The sequence below is a fragment of the Myotis davidii genome, unplaced genomic scaffold (genome assembly GCF_000327345.1).
Source record: "Myotis davidii unplaced genomic scaffold, ASM32734v1 scaffold309, whole genome shotgun sequence".
NCBI classification, from domain to species: Eukaryota; Metazoa; Chordata; class Mammalia; order Chiroptera; family Vespertilionidae; genus Myotis; species Myotis davidii.
In genome coordinates, this window is record NW_006383013.1 from 2,037,459 (window position 1) to 2,053,801 (window position 16,343).

Here is a 16,343-nt window from a genome sequence, read left to right on the forward strand (position 1 = left end):
AAATGGCGTCCAGTTCTAAGTCTGCTTTTATTAGTGATGATGATATTGCTAAATATGTCATTGTAGTAAAGGTTTCTTTAAGTTTTTGAATATGTAACTTCATTTACTTGCGATTCATAATTTTTTTCCTAAACTGCTGTAAAATCAGCAAAAATGCCTTGGCAATTTTAGCATAGTTCCTAGGATATTGGTTGGCACTCAAAGGGTTAAACAAGTTAGAGATACATTTTATCCCCATATAATCCGAAATCTAGAGATAGGCTCGCCCAAAGTCCATGGTGCTCGCTATCAGGAGCCCATGTTCCTTCTGTCTTTATCTTTCTCTGCAATCCTTAGCAGGTAACTTTTCCCTGAAGCCTGCCCACCTCTGGCCAGATATCACATCGGCCAGATATCACATCTGGGTAAGAATAGTAAAGGGCAAAATGTGTGTACCAACCCGGCCTACCTCCCTTAAAGGCCTTCTCCAAAACTGCACCTGGAAACTGTTTACATTTCAGAACTGTTTTTTCTAGGTACAGGAGGAATTGGGGAACATAATTTTTTAGCTAAACACACATTACCCAAATAAAATCAGGGCAGTGGTATTAGAGAGAAAGGAAGAAGAAATACCCAGGCAAGAGGCAGTAAGTTCACCTAACTTATTTTATGTTGTTGTTTCTGTAAAGACAGATCTTATTACTACTACAGGACATCAATGTCAGAGGTCCTGCCACAAAGTTTGCATCTGGGAAGGTGAATTTACTTCTGTTTGAGATCTGCAGAAGGGCTTACTTACATGTTGGTCTGGGTGTGACTTGAATACAAATAACACACTAGGCCAGTGGTTCTCAACCTGTGGGTCGCGACCCCTTTGGCGGTCCAATGACTCTTTCACAGGGGTCGCCTAAGACCATCCTGCATATAAGATATTTACATGACGATTCATAACAGTAGCAACATTACAGTTATGAAGTAGCAACGAAAATAATTTTATGGTTGGGTCACAACATGAGGAACTGTATTTAAAGGGCCAGAAGGTTGAGAACCACTGTATTAGGCACTATTCAGAGTCCAGAGAATGTCCTATTACAAGATTACATTTCTATGTAAACACATACTTTCCTATTCTCTTATATAGGAATTTATGGTTGCTAAAAGAAATGATTAACTGTTACAATGTAAGCGTTGTGTTGGTTTTGTTTTGTTTTTTTTCATTTACGGAGCAAATGTTTCTTAAATACTTTCTATGCACAAGTCATTCCAGGCACCGTGGGTGAAACAAAAATCAGATATAAATCCAGCCATTTCCAATGTGTATTGTCCAGACAGAAAGAAAAAATACATAAGTGGCTGCAACACAAGGTAGAATATGCTAAATGCGATAAGACATACAAATAAATTTTTATAAGCCTTCAGAAAAGGAGAACAGTGTTTCTGCCAAAGAGAACTGAGCAAATGCGATCTAGGGAACCTAAACATATGTTTTCATTTTCACTAGTTTGTCTCACAGCTAGTGAGCATCACCGTAAGACTAGAAAAACACATAACCAGCTACCAGTCACAGGTCATCGCAGCTGGAGGCAGACGTGCATGTCATTCTGTCCTTCGTGGATGTTTGAGTTTGAGAAGGAAGGGAACATTGGTTGAGTGTCTGCTGTGTGTATCTGGTACTTCAGTTTTATTTCAAGAAATCGTTATTGAATGCCTAGGCTAGATTTCCTTGTGTGATCTTTATTTAGTCCCCAGCAATCCAACAGAGTAATTACAATTGCTTATCAGGAAGGTGAAGCCCGGGAGAGGTTGAGTAACTTGAAAAGGGCACCAGTTTCTAAGTGGCAGAGCCTCCATCTGAGCCTTGGCAGCACATGAGTGCAGAGCCGTGCTCTTTCCCCTCGCCTGGGACTCTGCCTCTCGCAATGACCTAATCTGGTTTTGTAGCCATAAATGTGGAACAGACCGTTCCTCCTTCAGCCTCGTGTAATGGCCAGTCCTCTACCGGCCGGGTGAGACTTGGGCTTTATTCGGATACTTCTACTTGTACTCAGAGTTAATTTGTTACCTGCTTAAATGTTACTAGAACTCGACTTCCTTTTGACTTTTTTTATCATTTATTTTTTCAAAATAACTACATATAGATGGTACAAAATTCAAAAAGATAAATATGATATATAGTAAAAAATTAGTTTCCCTCCCACGTTGACCCCTAATTAACCAGTTCTCCATGGAAGTTGCCAGGTTTTTTTGGTAAATCTTTCAGGATTGTGCAGATATTAAAATTGTGTGTTTGTGTATATGTTGTTATATATGTACCTTTTTTTACACAGAGATGTTTACTATACTCATTGTTTTGATCTTGTTCTTTTCATTTATTCTTTGTGTTTAGAAGGCCCAGCAAGATTTTTTTTGTTTGAATATTTTGTCCTATTTTTTAAATAAATTTTTATTGTTGAAAGTATTACATGCGTCCCCTTTTTCCCCCCTCACTGACCTTTTCTAGCCTGCCCCCACCCCAGGCCTTCACCTATTGTCTGCGTCCGTGGGTTATGCATATCCAGCAGGATTTTTTTTTTTCCTTATCCAACAGTATATTAAAAACAAACACCTCGATGAACTGGGAAATATGGTTGTCACCACAGTGAATAAATGTTCTTCAGCCCTCATACTGAATCAAGCCCCTGGCAAGCACTCTTCACATCTAAGCTCGCTTACTGGGATATAGTAGTGAAAATAGAAGCCTAGGGTGGCCCATTCCTGCCTCCCTCCTCTCTTGCAGTTGAGCCTCTCCCTCAGAATTTCAGGCCCTCAGACATGGAAACCTGGTGGAGGGGAACGGGTTTGTGGTGGAGCCAGGGCCAGGGGCCTGGCCTCTTGTTGCACCTCTGGTTCCTTGTCCTCCGAAGCAGTGGCAGGGCTCCTGGCCTCTCTGGGCCCTGGGGGACCTGCCGCCCCCACAGCTCCCTCTGGCTTTCCATGGACTCAGAACTCTCTTTGTTCCCCTTGTTTGGGTCAGAGGCGGAGGTGAGTGAACAGCGCTTCGTTTCCCCTTGGGTTTGCAGATACGGAACATCTCAGATTGGTCTTTGAAATACAGCAGTCCTCTACCTCTGCAGTTGTTTTGCTCTTCGTCAGGCCATGCAAGAACCCTTGGTCCCCTGCCTGTCTGGTCCTTCCAGGACCTTTGGACACATTTCCCTAAAGTGGTTCATTCCCAGGCATGAGTATAGAAGGGCCGGATAACATTTTACTAAAGCTACTCAGTTCATCTTTTTTATCTTAAAAAATAAAATTTATAAAGGACAAAAATAATGCTAGTGACGTCTATCTAGAAGGCAACTGTTTCCTAAGAACATCTAATCTCATTCCTTTGGACCTTGCCACAGGAAATGACATTTTCCTTATGTCGCTTCATATGTGGTATCTACGGATGGAATCAGTTGCCAAACATCGTTTAATACAAAGTCCTATGTGTTTTGTCCATTATAGTATTTCTCTGTTAATATTATTTCACATTTAAAGCTTTTATAATGCATGTATATTGAAAGCGGTGTTAATAGTATTGAAGAACCAATAACAAAATTTGTGATACAAAACAGTCTATTTCTAATGAGGTCAATAAGTTGTAAGAATTTTTAAAAGGTCTACTTGAGGAAGCGTACATTTACATTCTAACTACAGATAGGTGTTGGTGTGTGTAATTTTTAGATCATGATTTTGAGGTCTTCGTTTATTTGTAGGCTTACCCTCTGAACAAAAATACCCTTGTGTTGATCTTGTATTTGTGTAGTAATTTTACTTTGAAAGCGCTTTCAAATGTCCATCTTGTGGCAATCTTTAGGCCAACAAGGTGTTACTAGGCCAGAATTCTACAAATAGCCCCCAAGGCCATGCACGGTCTGGCTCTTGGTTTCTGTCCCAGCCTCCTCTCTCCACTCTGTCTGCTCACTATGCCTTCGCCATATTGACTTCTTCCCTTTCGGATGTGCAGGCCTTCTGGAGGGGCGCAGTGTCCGGGAGTGGGCTCAGATTGAGTCAGGCTTCCAGTTCCTTTTGTTCTTCTACTACTTGACATCCAGCAGGAGGCATTTGTTAAATATGTGATGAATTTAACAATGAAGGAAACTAAGGCTGAGAGTCCAGATGCTTTTCTGATTCACTCATACGGACCAATGCGTAGCACCCAGATGCCCGATTCCTTGCTGAGAGTACTTCCAACAGAGCACCTCGACTCTGCTTCAGCACGTTTCCCTTCTCTGAATCTAGACCTGCACTGGCCTTACTAGAAAGTTTTTCCTAAAAATTTACTTTAGTTTAACAATTTCCCTTTTCCTTTTGTCCCACTAAAGCAGCGGTTCTCAACCTGTGGGTCGCGATCCCTTTGGGGGTCGAACGACCCTTTCACAGGGGTCGCCTAAGACCATTGGAAAACATGTATATAATTACATATTGTTTTTGTGGTCAATCACTATGCTTTAATTATGTTCAATTTGTAACAATGAAATTGGGGGTCACCACAACATGAGGAACTGTATTGAAGGGTCGCGGCATTAGGAAAGTTGAGAACCACTGCATTAAAGGATTACAAACCACTTGTCCAATTACTGTAGCAAATGAATTATAAAGGGCATCACCACTGATCCTTTTTTTTTCCCCTTTTTCTGATAGGCAATCTTTGGCAACCAGACACTACCTAACTCCAATTTATGGACAATGAGTAATGGTGCAGCTTGCAGGATTTCCAGTGCCACAGCAGGTGGCCAGAAGCCAGCCACTTTGCCACAGAAAGTGGTGCCACCTCCCAGCTCTTCCTCCTCCCTGGTCCCCAAACCTCCATCCAATCACAAACAAGTCCTCAGAAAGGCAGCATCTCAGAGGGCTTCCAAGTAAGTTTGCAATAATCTTCTGTGTTATATCAGCTCTGTGCTAATAGTTCTCTGTACTATGGACTCTTCAAGGCAGTTTGTACTGACTTGCTGAAAACAAGAACACCTGGTGGGTATAGAGGCTAACTCTGGTTCTCAGCTGTGGCTACAAATTGGAATTGCCTGGGGAGCTATTGAAACGTACCTACATTTGGGCTCTTGCTTACCCTGTGGGAGGGGCAGGCACTGCTCTTTTAGGTTCCCAGGGATTGTGATGAGAGCTGCCACCACCACTGGGGTTCAGGGTCGTTGCTAACCAACTCTTCCAGCTCCTGGCAGGAGCTACAGTCAGACAGTGCACCAGGTAACAATGCTGAACTGGGGCCTTGGAGAGAGGAAATGCAAAATTCCCCCTGGAGGCATTCTTCTCTTGGTCATTCTGCCGAGTCAGAGTGCAGAATTTCATATGAAATTCAGTGCCCTGCCCCTTACCTTGTTTGTTTGTTTGTTTGTTCAGTTTTAGGCACTTGAATAGGAAGACATAGGAATAGGCTTTTATGATGAAGATCATCACTAACATTTGTCAGCAGGCTCTGTGTGGCAACGTTTTTGATACTGTGGGTTATAAAATAACATTAATACTACCCTGGCCATGACTCTCTTGGTTGGAGAATCGTCCCATACACTAAGAGATAGCGGGTTTGATTCCTGGTCAGGACACATACCCAGGTTGAGGGTTCAATTCCTCAGGGTGCGTGCAGAGGTAACCAATCAATGTTTCTCACATCGATGTTTCTCTCTCTCTCTTTCTCCCCATCCCTCCCTCCCTCCCTCTTTCCAATCAGTAAAAAATATATATATAAATATATACACTTTATACTTTTCCTCCTGCCTTCTAAGTTCTTCTGGATATGCTAATAATCAAGTTAATGGAGACAGATTAACATGAGAAAATCGGAGTTTTAATACATGCACATGGGGAATTCACATAAGCATGAAAATTCCAAAGACAGTGAGGAACATTGAGTGTATAAGACATTTTTGACAAAGGAGAATGGGGGATGAGGTCTTAGGTTTCAGAAGTGAGAATAGGTGCTATACAGATAGTTGAGGGAAAGGGGAACATGGCAGGAAAATTCTTGCCAGGCAACTCAAAAACTGGGCACAGCTGGTAACCACCAAACACACTTGGAGTTTTCCTGCAGGTAAAGACCCGTAAGGCACTAAGCCAAGGCTTCCTTCCGAAGCAGGTTTCTCTGCCTGAATCTCTTGGGCAGGAAGGTGGAGAGGGACAGAGGCTCCCTGAGTCTTGTTTCTTAGAGGTTAGAATCAGTAACCCAAAAAACCAGCTCCGGGGTGGCAAAACGTTGGTTCCCTTCCATGCCGTTGGTAGTCCACCTATTTTACCTCAAAAACGCATTTCCACTCCTGAGTCAAATGTTTGTAGGTCACATCCTTCATTCTATCTCCTGCTAGTGAACCAGAAATAGACTGGTAAAGGGTGTTGGTTCTAACAGCCCTTCTCCGTTTAAAATCTGGGCACTTTTCAGAGGTGTGTGGAAGAGGCAGGCATTCCTAACGTATAAACACCTGGAGGAGCTTCGTGTATTTCTCTTGTTCTCATTACAGCTCCTCATTCGTTTGTCCTTTACAAAACCAGATTCAGTAAGAAAGAATCCAAGGACATGGCAGAAATGGTTACAGTTCCCCCACCCACCCGCTTGCCCGGTGAATCAGATTCTGAATTTGAATGGGAAACAATCCCTTCTGGCTGGTTTAATTCTATTGCTGCCATTATTCATTTATCCAACAAATATATATATTCAGTGCCTACGAAGTGCCAGGCACCGTTCTAGGAGTTACTGGTATTGTCATGAATTTACAGAACCCTCTGGAGCAGTAGAGAAGGGCAGTAGGAAGGCTGCCATTCCTGGTTGAAAGCCAGTAGCACAAGAGGAAGGAAGCTGTATGTCCTCTCCCCTTCGAGAGAGGAGAGTCAGGCTGTAAGGGCGCAGCCTCAGGGCCACACTGCCTGTATTCACATCCCAACTCCGTACTTTACTGACGTGAGACCTCCAGCAAGTTACAGGTTATTTCATCTCTGGACTCAGTTTCCTCATTTGTCGGGGGGCAGGAGGGATCTGCTTCAGTTGATAAATATTAGTAGAGTCAATACTTGTGAAGTACATGGACCTGGCACAAGCTTTCTAAATCACACTCTTTGCACAGGTTTGAGAATCCCACAGTTAGGCAGGAAAGTGAGTGAGTCGCAAATGAACGCTGCATTTGCCGGTGCGCTTTCTGTCTGTGGATTCTCTGGTTGTTGCCAGTATCCTGAGATGGCCCAATGGCCCATGTGGCTAGCTGGTCTGCTGGTGGAGGGGTAGATTTGGGCAGCAGGCAGTGGGCTGGCCATCTGAAGGTGCCGCTCACTGCCCTGAACCCACTGCTGGCAGGAGAGCTCTCCAGCCTTCAGAGGTGGAATTGCAACTCTATGGACAAACTTTGCTTTGCTGCATTTTTGTGGTTTCTTCTCTCTGACAGGCAGGAGTGTGGGAAAACCGGAAACAGCTCAGCACCAAAAATGCACAGAAGGGGGGAAAAAAGCAGATTTCTTCAGAATTCAAGAAATATAATCCAAGAATCAAAAGGCATGCTGTGAGGCGTTGTTCCAGGAAATAGTTTCCAATTTGCCTTTAAAACTCCAGCACAAGTCTCTGCAGCTAAATAAATTAGCACTAAACGGGACCTGAACATTCTCTCACTACTAGTGAAATGTGCAGTATTGTGAGAGCCCCACAGATTTCTTTTTTTAAAAAAAAAAATAATTTTATTTATTGATGAGAGAGAGAGAGAAACATCGATTTGTTGTCCCACTCATTTATGCATTCATTGGTTGATTCTTGTATGTGCCCTGACCAGGGATTGAACCCACAACCTTGGCATATCAAGATGATGCTCTAACCAACTGTGCTATCTGGTCAGGGCTCGAGCCTCACAGTTTTTGATGCTCTTCTGAAAGAAAAGCATTTTTTTTATTTGCACTGACTCAACGAAAGCTCCCTCTGTGAAGTATCCAAATAAAGTGTTTTTTTAAAGAACCTTTTTATTTTAGGACTAGAGGCCCAGTGCACAAAATTCATGCACAAGCAGGGTCCCTAGTGGCTGCCGGCTGCCGGCTGGAGCCTCCCTTCCCCCTGGTTGCCTGCCATCACCGCCGGCCGGGGCCTCCAGCTGGCCCCACCCCCTGGTCAAACTCCCAGTTGAACTCCCAGTCAAGGGGACAACTTGCATATTAGGCTTTTATTATATAGGATAATTTTAGATTTACAGAAAAGTTGTAAAGACAGAACTCATAAAGATTAGTACTCCCAGTTTTCCCTACCTTTAATATCTTATATCACCATGGCACGTATGAAGAATGTTCCATACGAAGAAACTGTCATTGGTACATTATTGTGAACTAATCCATACTTTATTTGGGTTGATGAAATTATTTTTAACCTACAGAGCTCTTCCAAGGCTTCTGAAATCAGGACTTTATTTGGGTTGATGAAATTATTTTTAACCTACAGAGCTCTTCCAAGGCTTCTGAAATCAGGATTCTCAGTATCAGTTGAGATAGTCCTCTTATTCTAAAGTAATTCTTGTTTCTTGCCAGCATAGCAAGTTACTCACGTCTCTGTGACTCAGTTTCCTATTTTAAAATAGAGATAATAATAGTACCTGCCTCAGAGGGTCATTGACAGAAATGAATGAATTAATGAATGCCAAGCACAAATACAGTGCCTGGTGTGTAATGTATGTAAAATAAGTGTTAGGCATTATGGTTAATACTAAGATGGCATTTCAGGAAATTTTTGCATAATTGTTTGACTTTCTTCATACAAACTGTGTTACTTCATGTGCTTAGAGCTTTTTGCAACCTTTACTCTGGCTCAGTTCAGGTTCATCAGGAACCCTCCATTGTGACTGGTGATACTGAGTCACACTCAGGAATGCCATAGTTGCCCCAAGAGACACAACTAATGAGAAGTTGTAATGAGCTTTAGACCATGCCAAGTCCTGTTTGGGGGTTGAACTTCAACATTCTCTAGCACAGAAGTTGGCATTAGACAAATATAGAAGCAATTTCCAAGAGCATCAAAGTTTCCACATCCGAGAGGGTTGCTTTTAGAGAACAATGGGACATAAAAGATGGAATGTCATTGGATTTGGGTGCAAAGGGAGTTGAGAGTCCGAACAGTAGAGTCCTGTTTCTTTATGATAATATTCAGGTCACTTTCCCTCTAAAGGTTTCAGTTTCCCATCTGTACAACAAAACCACTGTCCCCACTGAATAATTACCCAAAATAGCTTGTTTTTTGTCTGTTCCATTGAAAGCCTTTTTATGAGCACATTTGCTTTTTAATCCTGGTGCTTTACAGCCATTTTCATCATCCCTTTTTGGCCCAACAGTTCTTTGTTAGCGTTCCCCAAGTCATAGTCTTATATTTCCTTTAGCTAAATCTTACTCGTCAGTTCTGTGAAGAGAATGATTTCGATTTTTTAACCTTTTCTATAGTGCCAATAGCCTTCCTTGATTTTCCTCTCTAGGTTTGCAACACTTCATAATTTAGCACCCACTTCAGATCCTCCTTTCAGAGCTGTCTGTGGTATTTCGTCCAGGCAGCCAGCTGAACCAGGAAGTGTTGCAGCCTGTGAACAAGCACATGCACACGGACTGTCTCTTCCTTGTAAGGGCCCTTCTTGAGAGCCAGTTACACTCTCCAGGAAATGGGGAGAAAGAAACCTGAGGAGGTTCAAGGTTGCCAGGGACCTGGGCAAAACTTGCAGACAAGAGATGCACTGGGAAGGGCGGGGTCAAAGCTGCGGTACCGGACTTAACTAAACTGCTTTCCTTCCGTCAGCTGGGACTCACTTTCCTTACCCAGGTTTAGGATATTCTTCCTCAGTGGAAATCGAAGGTAACAGCTGCTCGGAGTCAGCACCCAGGACAGGGGTGTTTGTTAAAAGCGGCTAGGCATTAGGTGGGAGAAAAGCGGTCAGGAGCTCGGCAGGTTGCAAAAACCAAGCACCAGTTCATCTGACCTGAATGGTGACATCAGAAAAATGTAAAAATAAAGATCAGTTGTTTTTCCTTTTTTTAACATATTTTATTGATTTTTTTACAGAGAGGAAGGGAGAGGGATAGAGAGGTAGAAACATCGATGAGAGAGAAACTTTGATCAGCTGCCTCCTGCACACCCCCTACTGGGGATGTGCCTGCAACCCAGGTACATGCCCTTGACCGGAATCGAACCTGGGACCTTTCAGTCCACAGGCCGATGCTCCATCCACTGAGCCAGACTGGCTAGGGCTTTTTTAAAGCAATTTCTTTTTAACTTAGGATTGGTTTAGAATGAGGCAAAGTGATCAGGAGTTGAAACGGTCCAGGAGTAGGTACTTGATGTGAGCATAGATGTCATAGTGTAGGTTAACCGTCTTCTGTCAGTCTTTCAGCCTTTCATTATTTGTAATTTCAAGAAATATGATTGAATCTGTGGCATATCCATCCTTAAATATAGGATTGTCTAAATTACACATTTCCAAAAAATATAACTAAAAAGGGTTCCTGGAGCCAATTCCAACGTGGGCAGAGGAAAGGGGAGGGTTCCCCTCACATCTCCAAGCAGTTCTCAGATACCAACAGGGTGTCCAGGAATCCAACTCAATTCTAACTCCACCTGCCTGGAGATCGCAGCAGATTCCCCAGGTCGAACTTTGTGCTATCTGGTCAGGGCTCGAGTTCAAAGCAGATTCCACAGTTACTTTGCACAGGTTTGAGAAACCCTCACTGAGCAGATTCCACTAAGGTCACCCTGATTCCATTCGTTTGGAATCAGTCCTATAAGACTGTGCACAGTGCGCACCCACACACACACGTGTGCACACACACACACACACACACACACACACACACTTCAGATGCCAGCCACAAACCCAGACTTTTAACCTGTGCTTCTGACCAAGCGGCTCTAGGTTAGGGCTGTGATCGGTCATTCCAATGACCCTTCCAACTCAGGATGTCAGTGCAAGTCCGGGTGCTACCTGTACTTCTGACCTCCTGGCTATAAATCGGAGGTTCCCAAAACCTGCTTAGTAATTTGCTAAAATGACTCACAGAACTCAGAGGCACAGGTTACTTACCAGATGACCAGTTTATGATAAAAGGGTGTGATTCGGGAAAGCCAGATGGAGGATATGCATAGGACAAGGGGTGCAGAGCTGCCATCTGTCTTCCCGCATCACCAACCCGGGAGCTCTCCAAACCTCATCCTGTTAGGTTTTTATGGAGGCTTTAATTACATAGGCATGATTGATTAATCATTGGCCAATTGGTGATTGATTCAACTGGAAGTTCCAACCTTCTAATCACATGGTTGATTCTCCTGAAAACCAGCCCCCATTTTTAGGTGCTTCCAAAAGCTCCCTCATTAACGTAGCAGAAGACACCTTTATCACTCTCAGCACTTAGGGAATGCCAAGGTTTGGGGAAGCTATAAGCCGGAAATAAATAATGTATATTTATTATCATAAATCATGCTATCACAATAATCATCGACTTTCAGTGCTGGAATATAAAGGAATAGAGGCACAGTATGAGGCTGTGAGTGTAGCAGGGGACACAGGTGGTCCGCGGCAGAGCCAGAATTGAAATCCATGTCTGTGTTAACCCCAGACTCTTCCCAGTAGATGATTGATTTCAAAGACTCCACCAAACTATTCAAATTCACTTTATACAGCAAATGGCAGGTCAGTCATCCACAGTACTATACTGCCTTTGAGAAAGTGCAATGGAAGCACTTAAGAACTTACACTCCTCCCCTTTCACACCAGTTTTCCCACTTAAATGGCCAGTAAAATACTCAACAGGAGGAAGAATTGGTATCTCACTTACGCTGAAGTTTTTGGGTGATTCCTGTTAGATGTGGAAGGATTCGATTGAAGAACGACATGGCGGGTTTTATCGGCTGCCTTCCTATGAGAAGGCAGTCTTGGAAATCAGTGGGAGACCTGGAGTACCCTCTCACTCTAAGGGTTGGGGCCTGGAGGCAGCAAGAGGTGGTAAGGGCCAGCCAAGGAGTCTGCCACTTGGACTCCCTTTCCTCTGCCAACCATCTGCCTTTGGACCTTGATCGTGGTGGCATTTGGAGATCGCAGGCTTATTTTGGACATAGACGATGACGTCATTCAGAGAACTGGGTACTATAACCAGAAGTTACATGGGGCTGTGTATGGCCCAGTGGGGAGAAGAAGTACATGAGAGCCATCGAATGATGGATCTTCCTTTGGGGGTTCATATATGTAGAACTTAGCTTAAAATCTGTGTGTGTTTTTAATTTGTTGTTAATTTTTTTTTTTTTTAGAGAGAGAGAGAGAGAGTGGAAGGGAGGGGAGAGACGTTGCTGTGAGAGAGATACATTGATTGGTTGCCTCCTACACGTGCCCCAACCAGGGCTGGGAATTGAGCCTACAACTGAGGTATGTGCCTTTGATCAGAATCGAACCTGGGACCCTTCAGTCTGCAGGCCAGAGCTCTATCCACTGAACCAAACTGGCTAGGGCTAAATTGTACATATCAAAACTTATATTTGAAGTGTAGTTAAATATATACTAAAAGGAAAATTCATAATCTTAGTTATTTTTGTTGTTAAAACAGAAATATTGAAAAAAAATTAACCAAGATACAAATGGCAGATTGGCTTCAACTGATACACTGGCTCCTGTGCTTCCCAGAGTGTCAGGTTGAAGATAATTCTGAGGACTGTCCAACTTTGCAATGCAGAGTGCTTTGATAGATTAGCAATGTCTGCCACAGGCAGGGCAGACACTGAACTGGTGAAGATGCACATAAACTATTAGTCATACCTGAACTAAGCTCTCATCTCTTGAACATAGAAAAGGGTCAATAAGAAAAAGCTAAGAAAAACAGATCAAAGGAAATCAAGAAGAAAAACAATATAAAGTGAAAAGTAAGCAATAAAAGTAGTTAAGTTCGAAACACTACGTATTTAGTTTGCGGCCAGGGAAGGAGAAAATAAACATAGCTCTGCCAGAAAAACAAGAGAATTAAAATAAGAGGTTTCAAAAGTAGACATAGGGGCGATGGAAAAATTACAAGGACACTGTGCACAACTGTATGCTACTAAATTTTAAAAACTGGATGAAAGGTGTCATTTTGAAAACAACAACTGCCAGTTAAATAAAACCAAGTAGAACAAGGCAAAAGTTTTTAAACTATTCAAATTGGTTCTTAACGAAATAGGGTAGCTCAGCCGGCATGGCTCAATGCTTGAACATCAATCTATGAACCAGGAGGTCATGTTCAATTCCCGGTCAGGGCACATGCCGGTTTGCAGGCTCAATCCCCAGTAGTGGGCGTGCAGGAGGCAGCCAATTAATGATTCTCCCTCATCGTTGATGTTTCTATTTCTCTCCCTCTCCCTTCCTCTCTGAAATCAATAAAATATATATTGTAAAATAAAAAGAAATAGGGTACACAAGCAAGCTAGGAAGCAATTTTAAAATACCTCTAGCCCTGGCCTGGTTGTTCAGTGGGTTGGAGCATCATCCCATACACCAAAAAAAAAATTACAGGTTTGATCCCTGGTCAGGGCGAGTACAAGAGGCAACCGGTCAATGTTTCTCTCTCACATCGTGTGTGTGTGTGTGTTTTTCTCTCTCTTCCCCCACCTTTCTAAAGTTAATAAATATATCCTTAGATGGGGATACAAAATGTATATCATCTCAAATAGTTTTTTGAACCTTTTTTCTGAAATCTTTGGAGGCTTTCAAGTGCCTGCAAGATCAGGTTGGGCCCCTGCTCTGACATCAAAGCCTTCTGCAGTGTGTCCTCTATCGTGTCTCTGGCTTTCCTATGTTACACTGCCCCCTTGCACAGCATACAAATATGTATTTGTTCCGTTTTGGTTTTTTTACTTCAAAATAAGATATGTGCAGTGTGCATAGGAATTTGTTCATAGTTTTTTTAAAACTATAGTCCGGCCCTCCAACGGTCTGAGGGACAGTGAACTGGCCCCGTTTAAAAAGTGTGAGGACCCCTGCTCTGGATATTGGCAATGACACCAGTGAACAAAACAGGAATGAGCCCTGCTTTCTTGAAGTTTGTTTTTAAGAAAGAAGAGATAAGTTCAGGCCCCAGCTCTTGAGAGAGCTTGTTTGCATGATGAGTTCTCAGGAAATGGTGCTGGTGGTAGTGACAGTTTTTTGCATCAAGGTGTGTGCATCAGAGATCACTAACTAGCAATTACCATGATCACTTATACCATGTAGAGTGTATGAGAGGCGGCAGAGCACAGCTGCTAGCAGCCCAAGGTTTCCGGTTAGATTTGAATCCTGGGTCCTTCACTTAATTGACCATTATTTAGGGATACCTCTAAGCTTCTGTTCCGTTATCTGTAAGAGATTACCTGCGTCTTGGAGTTGTTCTTAGGATTAAATGAGATCATGTATTTTCCTGGCATATATGAAGTGTCCGTGCATGCTGGTTGGTGTAGTTGTAATTTCTGCTGCTGCTGTTGTTCCCTGTTAAAATAAGTCACATTTTTGTTGTTAGTAAGATATTCGTAAGTGTGATTTGGCTCTAGCTAGCAAGGCTATGGAAATTCAAACACATTCTGATTTCCTGAACACTAATAACTGATGACTATTGAAGGCAAAGGCTTAGTTTCAAACAAAACAAAAGATTAGATTTGGACCTACCGACTTCCAGTCAATTTGGCTCCATAAGTTCACACTTAATATTCTCTCTCTGCTTCAAACACATAGCAATGAGAGATAAAAGCTTAAAGAAGAAAACCAAAAGGACAGAACTGAGCTTCAAAACAAGGGAAACATCTCCTTTGACCCCAAAATGTACAGAAATAAAAGAATCAGTGAAGGAGGCCACAGCAGCAAACTTTCTGAACTCTGCCTTGGACATAGGCCGTGGCAGCCTGGAGTTCAGCTCCTGTGGCATATTGGGCCGGAAAGTGCCCTGCCCAAGAGGAGAGACTAAAACCAGGCCCGTTAACTGAAAAGAAAACAGCGGTTTTCAACTGGAGATGATGTTAGCAATCTCTGGAGTCATTTTGGGTTTTCATAACAGGGCAGCTGGGGAGAGGGGGTTGCTATTGGCATCTAATGAGTAGAGTTTAGGACACTGCTAAACATCCTGTAAAGCACAGGACAGCTCCCCTCAAACAAAGAATTACTCATTCCAAACATGTCAACAGTACCAAGGAAAAAAATCCCCCCCGCGCACAAAAAACACACAACACCTGAGCTAAAGAATGCAGTGGGCTCTCCCAGTGGGAGACTGGTAAAGCTGGCGTGGACCTCTAGACGAGACTGCGGGCCTACAGTCAGGAAGATAATGGCATGCCCTTGTAACTGTCCATGTCTCAGAACTCACCTGGGCTTCTCAAAATCACTGAGGCAAAGGCACCAAAATACCGTCATAAATCTGGTCTGGGGCCAGGGGGGGCTGGGTGGAGACAACTATAAGATCTTCAGATTGCACAAGATAAGTACAGCAGCAAGGGGAAATGATTCCTATTCCACATGAGCCTGCAAACCAAAATTCCAAAACACATGAATAATCTAATACTAAGAAAGGTTGCCAACAGAATCAACAACTAGAACATGAATTCCTTACAGATGAAATTAATATTTTTAAATGGTCGTACATGTTAGATTATGTATCTAATAGGAGTGTCTTCTGGGACATGACATTTGACTCTGATAGGAGTATCAGTAGAGAGGCCTGAGCAACAGATGGACAAGCAATACTTCAAAAAACATTAAGAGAATTTTCTGGAATTAAAGATGAGTCCTCAGCTAAAACATATATATTTCATGTACCAAAATAAATGCACCTCTGGACACATCATAGTGAAACTGCAGAACATTAAACACAAAAGGAAGTCTTAGTACACCTGAGAGAAAATTCACTTGAACTCCATAGGAACACAGAGTACCAGCATGCTTCTCTCCAGCAACAATAGGCAGCAGAAAACAAGAGCTAAAGTGTTCAAGGGACAACTTTCAGTCTAGAATTTTATGCATAGCTAAACTGTCATTCCAGAGAGAAGGCAAAATAAAAACAATTTAAAGTCCACGAGGAACCATGGCCTTCAGTTGAAAGAATTGGCGAAGGCTGTAGGATAAAAGGGAACACAAGTGCTGGGTAACATGAAACAGTGAAGTACAACCATTTTATAGAATGTCAGTGAGTATTAGTGACTATAAAAATAATTGTTGGTCTGCTTTAAAAAAAATAAAACACGTTCAAGGACAAGAGTAGTCATAGTGAAGGTATTACAGGTCTGTGTCAAGTTTAAGGGCAAGACAGAAACACTTTCTTAGGAAAACAAGAACTAAATAATTGTTATATTTAGCTCTGTAGCTTTCAAACCAATAGAGGGGGAGAGGAGGGAATGTAAAAATTTTATGAATCCA

General features: G+C 42.6%; 1 protein-coding gene across 9 annotated transcripts in view; it reads left to right on the forward strand.

Moving 5' to 3' along the window:
- TTLL5 (tubulin tyrosine ligase like 5) overlaps positions 1-16,343 on the forward strand; it is a 269,203-nt gene that overhangs the window by 205,495 nt on the left and 47,365 nt on the right. For all 9 annotated transcript variants that reach the window (XM_015558041.1, XM_015558046.1, XM_015558042.1 and 6 more), the window contains one exon: positions 4,645-4,862. In XM_015558041.1, coding sequence (XP_015413527.1) covers positions 4,645-4,862 — 218 coding nt within the window. The remainder of the gene's footprint in view (positions 1-4,644; positions 4,863-16,343) is intronic.